Here is an 11,294-nt window from a genome sequence, read left to right on the forward strand (position 1 = left end):
TATGTTGAGATTCGTAAGACAGAGCTTGAGGGAAGGTATAGGTGTCTTGAGTCCTTTTTGGGGGGTTGATAGCTGATTGAGACTAGTTAGAGTGCATATTCAACCTACAACGTAAGTAAAAACCGATTCAACTTGAGACCGGATTTGACCTACTAAATATATACCTTATATTTATTTGTATGGAACATGTGGCAAAAAGGCAACCTTTAATTAAGTGATTGCCGGAACAAACGTTACACATCAATCACAGGTCACAGACGTCAATTGATCATGTTCAAGTTTCGAATTTCTTTAATAACTATCTAACTGGATAAATGAAATGAATAAATAAAGGCAAAAAATAAGTTACTAATGAATGATGAAAAAAGGAAAACACTTTATAGGAATGCTATGGATGAAATCAAAATAAGCTGTAAAGTTTCCTCTGAGGTTTTCAGTGAAAGAATGAGGCGGTTTTTATGTTTAGAGTTGTCACTCTGGATTTGCGATGATTGATCCTTAGTCTAGATATAAACAAAGGCCTCTATAAACTCCTAAGCTAGCATGCGCAAAATCCAAAAGCACTTGATATTTGAACCAAAATGAAGACACTATGTTTAATTAACAATAGATTTACATCGATGCAAAAGAATGATAAATCTGTACCGTTTTGTGAAAGTTGGTTTGTTGAATTTTTCTCCATGCAGTAGTAATTTTTGGGACTAAAGAGAGATTTGTTTTTTAGTCCATTCAAGATAATTAGCCAATGTTGCTCTGTTTTCTTATCTGCTTTTTATCAGTCGTTTGTGTCAAAGAATTAGACGTAAACGTAAACGCTGAGTTTAAACTTGATGTCCATCCCGGAGCCGTTGCTGCGGTAGGAACAGGTAGTCAAGTCAACCTTGGAAATCTCCCTGATGCCACGTAAGTTCTACCAGTTCTGTAGTGGACACATTGCACATAGTCCTTGAGGCCTTAATTTAATCGTAGAGCGGTTTTCAAACGAGTGTCGTAAAACCAAAACCAAAGTAATTACTTTGGCCAATCAAAAGGGATGGAGACCATCCAGTAAACCAATCAAAACTCGAAGTAATTACACGTAGCCGTCAGAAAGCGCGGGAAAATGTGCACGCGCGAGCCACAATTGGTTTTGCTAACACTTATGATTGTTTGAAAAAGTGGCGCGAGAACTATGAACCAATCAATGAGTGAAGTAATCATAAACCAAAGTAATTAACTAATTACTTTCGACACTCAATTGAAAACCGCTCTAATCGTAATCGTAATTTAATTTCCATCAATGTGGCCTGGGTTCGATTCCCAGACTCGGCGTCATATGTGGGTTGATTGTGTTGGTTCTGTACTCTGCACCGAGAGGTTTTTCTCCGGGTACTCCGGTTTCCCCTATCCTCAGAAACCAACATTTGATATGATTTGCGTTAATTTGTTGATTTAAGTTTACAGTGTCCTCAATTAGTAGTCCAGCGCTAGAACGACTAGACACTATTTCTGCTCCACAACAAAGTACACATCATGGCCAAAACCCATTAGCTTTATATTAGCGCTTTCGGCCGAGCAGCGGGAAATGTAACGATATGCTACTAGTTAGAACAATAAATTGCTCTACAAGACCTAAATATGCTGCTTCAAACAACTTTACAGTCAGACGGAGGCCAGAAGTAACCTGCCCCTGGAAAAAAAAAAATTCGCCGGTAAACTTTAAGAACAAAGTTGATTGTTTACCTCCTTTCCTGTGATTTAGACTAGCCATAGACTAGCCAGGCATACCATACAGAAATGTTGAAATTTTTCTTCGTGGTGGGAAAGCAGAAAGTAGGAAAACAATAATCTCCCTGGCATCGCATCAAATTCGCTCAAGAGACGGGTTGAGTAGAAAGATTACTGAACAACAATCTTGCTTTTAAAGCACATCTTTACCTTCGTACAAACCGTTAAAGAACACACCCAGCGCACGTTATATCTAATTCCACGCTTGGTTGGCCTGTGTAATGAAGCAAAACGAAAACCAATACTAGCACACGTTCATATTCCCGCGCTTCAAGGAAGTCACATTTATTTAATTTTAACTCTGATTGGTTCAACGCTCCTTTTGCACGTGTGGCAATCAGTCTGAAATATTAAAGTCAACAGAATCAACAATTGATTTCTTTCAGTGTCCGTCCACAACTCACCGCTGGCCAGAGCAGTTATGATATCAGTGTCTCAGGTGGTAATGCCGTCATTGGTGATAACAGCGAGCTAAATGTTGGCACTGGAGGCCCAAGGTGAGCGAAGGGTCTTTTTGTAGTTGTACTAAACTTTTTCAACATTGCGCCAGCTTCAACCATGCATGCGCCAACCATGTATGTGTTGCCGGTAAAATCCGTTCTCAGCTAGAATCTGTTTTTACCTAGGTTGAATACGCACTCAGATGAATTAAAAAACTTTTTGAGAGCGTAAATTAAGCGTAGAGAATAAATAGGGTCAGGTTAGGATTAATTTTGGTTATTAGACATGGGCATCAACTGACTTATTATACTAAAGCAAATAATCAAAAGAACTGTGTTGGGTTGAGCATGTTCGTCATTGTAGCGTAGTGGTGAAGACACTGGACTATAGGTCTAGAAGGTCCGAGTCGAGTACCGGTAAGTGCATAGTACAGTTCTTTGCCTCCTTATTAATGCTGTAATGTTGAGAATGAATGGATAAGTGTATGAATACAAGAATACATACATAAAACAATTAGATGATAGGAAACGTTAAGAAGCTATGGTGAGACGCGTGAGACAGATGGAAGGGATAGGTGTTTTCAGTCCTTTTTGGGAGGAAGGAGGGGGGGGGCGGGGGGGCTGAGACCTGCTTAAACTAGGTAGAGTGCATATTCAATCTAGGTAGAATGAGGATCACCAATTTAACTTAGGTAAAAACGGATTCAACTTGAGACCGGATTTGACCGACAACATATATACGATCAAGTGAAGGACTGGTAGGATCCTCGCAGTTATGAACGCAAATTTTGGCGATTGCGTAGAGAAGAAGCCTAAAGAATTCAGCACTTCAGCAGGCTTTGAACCCATGACCTCGTGATACCGGTGCAACGCTCTAACCAACTGAGCTATGAATTGGCGTTGGGGGCTGGTCATTTGTGGGTTGTAATGTTCCCGTGATGAACGAATCAACGAATGAAATGATATATGAAAGGAATCATATATTGAACTGCGGATATGAAATCAAGTGAAGCTATGATATTCGCAGTTATGAACGCAATGTATGATTTCATTCGTGTATTCATTCATCACGGGAACATAACAACCCACAAATGACCAGCTCCCAACGTCAGTGGCTTCATAGCTCAGTTGGTTAGAGCGTCGCACCGGTATCGCGAGGTCAAGGGTTCAAACTCCGTTGAAGTCCAGGCTTGTTCTCTACGCAATCGCTAAAATTGCGTCCAGAACTGCGAGGGTCATAGCTTCACTTGATTTCACATCCGCAGTTCAATATATGATTCCTTTCATATATCATTTCATTCCTTGAAACATATGTACAAGTATAGTCCAATCACCAAACAAGAATTAGTGTTTGCGTCTGTTGTGCCTATTTAACTTCACCCAGAATAATATACATATATAGAAGCCTCAGAATGATTACAGATAGGACGGTCATTATCAAACCGAACGTTTTCAACTTATTGTCATCATCGGTTTTGAAATTACCATAACCACTTTTTACTATGATTTATAATTTTTAGCCTTGTATATATTTTATTTTGTCTTTCTAGTGAATTTTATGCCAGTTAGGACTGTTCTAACCTAAATTGTACGATCTCATATATACAGTGGATTTCCAAGTGAAAGCAGGGAACGGCAAGAACACAAGGACAATAGAGATAACAGAGTGGAAGATGTGGACTGATCGACAAAGTACAGTTGCAGATAAAGAAACAACCACTAACCTAACAATCCTACACTAACTGTCAGGTGCTCTTATATCGCATGGCATTACAAAAGAGCGTTTATTTACCAATGTGATAAGCGGCTATGCCTTTGTAACCAAAAACATTTTGCGCTCAACATGAACTTTAAAACTGCAAACCTCGACCAATTACATTTGGACAGTACTGCACACGACTCTTTTCCTGACCACTTTCTACCTTTGCCCCTTTCATCCCCATCCCCCGAATCAGTATTGAGCCCAACTAAGCTAATGACACCCAACACCATGAATGTTTGACCATTCAACATTATTATTCGAGTAAATACGGTGTGCTTTATTCATAATCTCTCTGTTTTCTCTTCCTTTACGTAAATATATAGCCTGCGAGCAAGCTCTCTCTCTCTCTGCGGTGGGAAAGAGAGAGAGGAAGAGAGAGATCTTTCTCTCCCATCGCGAAGAGAGAGTCTCTTCGCGGACCATTACGTTAAGTTTTCATAAATTTGTATAATAATAAAAGCTTTTAATTGAAAATAGTTTAAATTCCATTAATTAACGATTCGAGACTTGTATCATATTTTAAAGGTCTAGAAATTTGTTCTGGATATATTGATATATATACTAATAGCAAAATGATAATAGTAATAGTAGTCCTGCAAAATGAGCCGTGGCCATCTTTTGCAAACACGTGAATTCTTGATTTGCTTTACACGTGAATTCTTGATTTGCTTTGAATTCATAATCACTATTATCGTGAATTTAGGGCACTCTGTCTCAGGACTTGTGTTAGCAGAGGAAATAAAGAAATTTTAAAAAATATATCCGTGGATTGGATTTGAACCCGGAGTTTCTCTTTATAGCTATAGGAACCGCTTCTTTCCTCTACATCACTGAAGACACCGCACTCTCAGAAAACATATATTTAAGTAGTCTCCCATAGAACATCGTTGCGGAAGAGTAATTAGACCTAAGCTAGATTAATAATTGAGGCCTAAGCTTTGATTTTAAAATGGTTAGCTTTGTCGTGAAGTTTCGTAACCGACCTTGCTGAGGCAGTTAAAACAAGCGGACCTCGACCCGCATGAACTTGTATGTTTCTACACCACATGCATTCGGCCGGTCGCCGAATACGCTTGCGAGACCTTTCATAATAGCCTTCCCATATACCTAGCAGATAAACTGGAAAGGCTTCAAAAACGCGCCTTTCGTATCATCTATCCCACCTTGAGCTATTCCGAAGCGCGCGGCGCCCAGGGGCTGCCGCTATTAAGCGCTCGAAGAGAGGAACTCACCACGCGCCTCTTCGATAAGATCCTTCAATACCCCAACCACAGGCTCCATGACTTACTGCCGCCAAAGAATGAATGCCAAGTAACTCTCAGGAAAAAGAGGAATTTCAATGTCTCTCTTTGTAAGACAAATCGCTTTAAGCGGAGCTTTTTAATGGCAAATTCTTCCCGTTCTTAGCTTTTAGTTCTCGGTGTGCAACTTTGCTTTTAATATATTTTTAGATTTAGTTTTTAAATATATTTTAGAATCTTTGTTCACTTGTAAATAGCCGTAATTCAGCCCTTGGCTGCAATGGTTTTATTTAATAAAGCTATCTATCTATCTATCTATCTATCTATCTATCTATCTATCTATCTATCTATCTATCTATCTATCTATCTATCTATCTATCTATCTATCTTTTGCAGTGTTTAATATTGTTTGTTGCCGAGTGATAACACAGCATTATCAAATAGATTAGTTTGGTCAAGCGGTTGGGTGACGGGTCAATCAACATTCCCAGCATCGATTCCAAAACATTCGGGTTGTCTTTCGTTGTCTTTTAAAAAATATATGACCATTTCCCATAATCCATATCAAGCTTTCAGTCTTCTAAATTCATGATAATAGACCCATATTACTTAGTGTCCAAACAAAAGATTTTGCCCGTCTAACCTCTCATTATGTGTGAGCGAAGGTATGGGGACATCCCTAATCGATCAGGTGCTGGTGTCTTTAAGGTGAGAATTTCACTGGTTTGGCGTCAGTTCCAGCTTAAAGTGGACTAGGTCACGCGCCGGCGGCTGATTGCTGCCTCCCTTGTCTCCTCACAGGCGCCCCAAGCTCAGTGTGAGCATGGCCGACAAAAATGTAAGGATTTGTATGAGAATCCCGATAAAAAGCTTAAGAAGATAATTATATGGAAAAAATCTCAATTAAAAAGCCTAGCCTTATTGCCATCGTGGACAGTTTCCTTCCTGTGTGCTTATTTTCCAGATCCGACGCGATTTGAGCCATTTCACAATTTCGTGGTTGTCAACGGGTATAATAAAATCCCAAGGCTGGAGACCAAATTCTCAGGAGCCACCATGCAGTTAGAGTCAAATCATCCTTGATAAAATGTTCCCATGACAAAGATTGAACTTTCATTTCAACTCACAATCAACGCAATAGCACTACTGCGAGCAACGTCAGGCGGTGAATATTGCAACAAAACAGCATACTAAGGCGGTGCTGTAGCACAAAAGTGGCCACGGCTTCGACCGTTGATAACAAATTGACCCTTACCGGGGTGGCTGACCGTAGTTTGTCAACCGCAAAATTTCTTTATTCCTCTGGGTCTACTGGCGTGACTGCATTGACTCAGTCGTCCAATCACAGTCACGCCTCCTTCGTTTTGACAAACTTTAAACATTCGCGAAGCCGGAAAGCATTGAAAGATGCGAGAATGAAAGCCGCAGTAAACAAACTTTTGCGCATTCATGCCGCTTTTATTAGTTAATAGGATTTTGCACGTAGTAGGCTGTTCACGATCGTAACTGTATTTATCAAGCCTTCAAGAAATTAACATTTATTATGCCAATAAAATTTGGTCCCGAAGTTTATCAAGCGCAATTTTTTTTATTCCCCTGGGTCTCCCGACGTGACTGCATACACCTTATTCCAAAATGGCCGCCATTTAAACATTCTTTTGTTTTTATTCAAATTAGCCCTTGATGCCTCGTTCTTAAGCTTAAAATTCAAAAGAATATTTTATCTTGAACGAGACAACAAGAGCCAATTTGTATCCACATAAATCAGCGGCCATTTTGGAATAATAAGGTGTATTGACTCAAGCCTTCAAGGAGTATATATTAACATGCAAATCAACTTCGTTCGCGTAGGATATTGTGCTACGAATATTTTGTGGCTGGACTTACTGAAGCCAGTGAAATTTAATTATTAGCATCTGAGAGAAAACAATCACGTCGGTAGACCCAGGGCTTTCATCTTTCGATGCTTTCGGCTTCGCCAACGTGTTTGAACTTTGTCAACACGAAGGAGGCGTGACTGTGATAGACCCAGGGAAATAAAGAAATGTTGCGGTTGACAAACTACGGTCCGCCACCCCAGTAAGGATCAGTTTGTTATCAATGGTCAAAGCCGTGGCCACGTTTGTGCTAAAGCACCGCCTTTGAATGCTGTTTTGTTGCAATGTTGTTTGCAGGACTGCTATTGCGTTGATAGTGGGTTGAAATGAAAGTTCAATCTTTGTCAATTGATTCTGATGTGAAACTGTGACCGTGGGAATATTTTATCCAGGAATATTTGACTCAAATTGGTGGCACCTGAGAATTTAGTCTCCAGCCTTGGGATTTTATTATAACCGTTGACAACCACAAAATTGTGAAATGGCTCAAATCGCGTCGGAACACAGGAAGGAAGCTATCCACGATGGCAATTTAAGGTTAGGCTTTTTAATTGAGATTTTTAATTGAGATTTTTTTAACAGTCACAATAAGGACGGCTGCCTTAACGCACTTTTTACCATACTCTATACATCGTTTGCAATCACGAAGACTCGGAAAGAAGCTGGTCTGGCAATGTTGTTTGCACTCCTCGCATACTACCTTTTCTTTGAAACACTCGTTGCATGCACTATCGCAAATGTTTATTTCTTGAAGAATCATGGTGTTTTCAATTGATGGCACCATATTCCGACATGCCTCACAGACTTGCAGAAGCTTACAAGTTGTGTCACAACGATTCTTCATTTCCTCGCCGGTTTTACCTGTTTTTGGCAACATATTCAACGGCACAGGGAAGACTACAACTGTTGTCTAAGACGGTAACAGAAAAAACTAGTGCTTCGGTGATGACGTGCGCTCTTAAAAAAATTAGGGCTCGGTTGTGGGTTATCCTGAACAAAAGTGGAGTCTACATTTAAAGTCAGTACAATGTTTAGTTTAGTTCGTTGATCGAACCGAATTGAGGGCCGTCATTGGCTAAAGCGCATGGCACTACCTTCAGTGTATCAATAGGGAGTTTAAGCATGCACGTTTTTGAGACGCGAACGGCAACCGGAAGTTGGCTGTTTTCCATTATAACTTGTCTGTTCACTACCACCTTTATATTGATAAGTATCTTTTATCCATTAGGAATGATTAGTAAAAAAATCCGTGAGACACCACTGTCCTGGCACGCAAAATGTTCTCTTCCGGTTGCCGTCCGCGTCTCAAAAACGCACGTGCTTAAGCTCCCTAATGTCAATAAGGACAACCGTATTTGATACGCCATCTGTTGAAGACAGTTTTAAGAATGCGTCGCAGAGACTTTTGATCACCCCCGACTTGGTTGTGTACCCAGCTTGCCGTTTGCGGTATGCTTCTTCTGATGGGCCCCCGAGATTCATTCAACATGTATCTGAACTATGAAAAAAACCCCTTCCTTTTCCTGCAAACATTGGTCCCCGAATCATAGTTGTTGTCCGATGTCCACCGAGATAAAAAAGTGTGTTAAAATATTCGACGACATCCTCACTGTATTCGTGTCGCGGATCATAATAGAATTCTACTACGTCTTGAAGATATTTGTAAAATATTCTTTCCTTCGATATTTTTCCCCTTCGAATTAGTTCATTGAGCTTGACACAGACGGGATCAGCACTTTCTACACCAATTGCAATAAGCGACCATTCCTTGTCTATAATTATGGAATCAGATGAAGAGTCGGTCTCTACATATGGTGCACTGGCGTCGCTATCTTCAGATGATAGCTGCATGCTATTGTCACTCATATCGTTCACTGAATTGCTTTCTCCGTCTGAACTACAAACGGCAAAATGGGCAAGATCATGAAACTAACTTCTGGTGATTTTTTCACATGTGATATTACTAGTTTCTTTAGTTTCATCAACGAAACGGAACAATTACGTTTATACTTTAGTTTTGGCAAAGGCTGTTCTTATTTACTTCCGCATTTAACAAGTTTTGATGTCACCAGAACTTACTACGTTCTCGTGTCCTCCGTATCGGAAACATCTACGTCTGAATCAACAGTCAGTTGAACATTTACCTCGTTTAATGTTCCCTCCTCTGAAAGCTTTCTCTTTCGGTTCAACATTCCGAGGAGAGTTTGTTGCCTTTGCGGCGGTTTCTTCGATTTTGATTGGCACGATTTAAAATGATCTAAGAGAGAAGTAGAGACTTAAACTCGGCAAAATAACAGCTCGTTGACAGGCCGGTAGGAGGAGGGGTTCGAGGGGTTCGAACGAACCCCCCTTGAGGCCCAAGATTTTTTTTTTTTTTTTTGCTGTTGCCGACCTAACCGAGTGCCAACTCTTAGATTGTCAGGATTGAGCTTGCGCTAGCCTATTCAAAATAAAATATTTGTTGTTTTCACTGTTAAGTTTTCGGAAAAAAGCCTCTTAGAACTCTTTGTACGACCAGATGGGAAGAGAGGTCTGAAGCGTACGAGCATTTTTATGAATCCTTCGAGTATGTTTTGGAAGTCATGGCATATAATCTACACCACGACGACTGTCCAGCCCAGTTTTATGGATGCTGGAACACAGCCACCAAGAGGGATGCCTCTGGACTACTCCAAGCCATTACGAACTTTGAATTTTTCATGACGTTTCTCATTGGATACCTCTACCTGTCGCACATGAGTGCTCTAACAACGAAATTGCAACGGAAGAGCAATGACATTTTCAAGGCTTTCACGATGGTTTCGAGTGTGCTCAAGTCGTACCAGGACATGGCGCCGATATGGGCGAGATGTATGATGATGCGTATGAGAAGGCAATGGCAATGGCAGCTAAGGTGGGAGTGGCGCCAACAGCTCCCAGAGTTGCTGGCAGGCAACGTCATCGCGCCAACGCTCCAGCTCCAATAGCAAAGGAGTATTATCGGATCAACGTGGCTGCTCCATTTCTTGACCACATAATTTTGCAGCTAGGAGAGCGCTTCACTGTCCACACCTCAAGGCTGCTTGCTTTGGTTCCCTCTGTAATGAACGAGAATCAAACGAAGTCGCAAGAGTTACAAGGGGTCGTCGATATGTACAGGGACGATCTTCCATCTCCACAGCTCCTCCCGGCAGAATTTCGGCGGTGAAGAATCAAGTATGCAGAGGAGGAAGAGCTCCCGGGCTCGTGTGCCACAGCCCTGAAGCAGTGCGACGAGGATGAATTTCCCAACATATTCACTCTGCTCAAAATATTATCCACTTTGCCTGTAACTAGCTGCGAGTGCGAAAGGTCCTTCAGCGCGATGCGAAGGTTAAACACCTTTATGCAATGCACGATGAGCGAGAACAGATTAGCGTCACTTGCACTATTGCATATCCATTAGGACATGCAAATAGACCTTGAAGAAGTAGTGGAGCTTTTTGCTACCATGCATCCGCTAATGGTAGAGCTATCAAATTTGCAGTGACAATTAATGTTACTGTAGCCCCTTGTTGTGATACGGACTGTTAGTGTTATACCAATAATGCACTAGCTTTTTGTAAAGTGGGGAATTTAGGGACTTACAATACTAGAGCGATCCAAACTGACGTTTGATTAAAAGCGCTTTTTCTTCCCTACCCCCACCCTAAGCTAAACGTTTTTCGTCAGACAAATGGATACGAATCCTTCTTGAAATACTCCAGCTATGGGCCTGGTTGATCTGGAATCAAAATCATTGAACTGTAGTGCAATTTTTAGATAACTAGTTCATTTTTGCGCTGCTATTCTCATCAAAATGTGAGAGACCACAGAAAGCAGTTCGGTATACCGTATGTTATGCTGCCTGCTCACATTCATCTTTCTAGTTCTGTACAAACGACCCTGACGGGTATAAATAATTAAACGTAAAGTGAACAGGTATTGCATAAAGTGTCACTTACGAGCTTGAAAGAACGATAGTCTTCCCTTCAGACTCCAGCAGATTCCACATTTAATTTTCCATGCACAGAATACAATTTTCTTATTGTGTTTTAAGTGAACCTTCTCTCCATAAACCAACTCACTGCTGGCCAGTTTTTTTAACTCTGAAAAGGAAGTCATGGTTATGAATATATGAACCGCTAAATAAAATTTAGTTAATGAGGAATCTGCTTTAAAAGGGCCACTTGGATCAATGAGTTATACT

At 40.7% G+C, this 11,294-nt stretch overlaps 1 protein-coding gene and 1 pseudogene across 2 annotated transcripts; both read left to right on the forward strand.

Annotated features, from left to right (window-relative positions):
• Nucleotides 1-536: 536 nt before the first annotated feature.
• Nucleotides 537-4,514, forward strand: LOC138029059 (uncharacterized). Of its 2 annotated transcripts, none has more exons than XM_068876737.1 (3): nucleotides 537-903; nucleotides 2,154-2,264; nucleotides 3,758-4,514. In XM_068876737.1, exons 1-3 carry the CDS (start codon nucleotides 746-748, stop codon nucleotides 3,774-3,776), a joined length of 288 nt encoding a protein of 95 aa, XP_068732838.1. In that variant the 5' UTR covers nucleotides 537-745; the 3' UTR covers nucleotides 3,777-4,514. The 2 variants fall into 2 exon arrangements, with proteins under 2 accessions (XP_068732838.1, XP_068732837.1); XM_068876736.1 differs by having other exon boundaries at nucleotides 3,816-4,514.
• Nucleotides 4,515-9,669: 5,155 nt separating this feature from the next.
• Nucleotides 9,670-10,595, forward strand: LOC138030944 (52 kDa repressor of the inhibitor of the protein kinase-like; annotated as a pseudogene).
• The last annotated feature ends 699 nt before the right edge of the window (nucleotides 10,596-11,294 follow it).

This window comes from Montipora capricornis, chromosome 13, assembly GCF_036669925.1.
Source record: "Montipora capricornis isolate CH-2021 chromosome 13, ASM3666992v2, whole genome shotgun sequence".
Lineage (NCBI taxonomy): Eukaryota > Metazoa > Cnidaria > Anthozoa > Scleractinia > Acroporidae > Montipora > Montipora capricornis.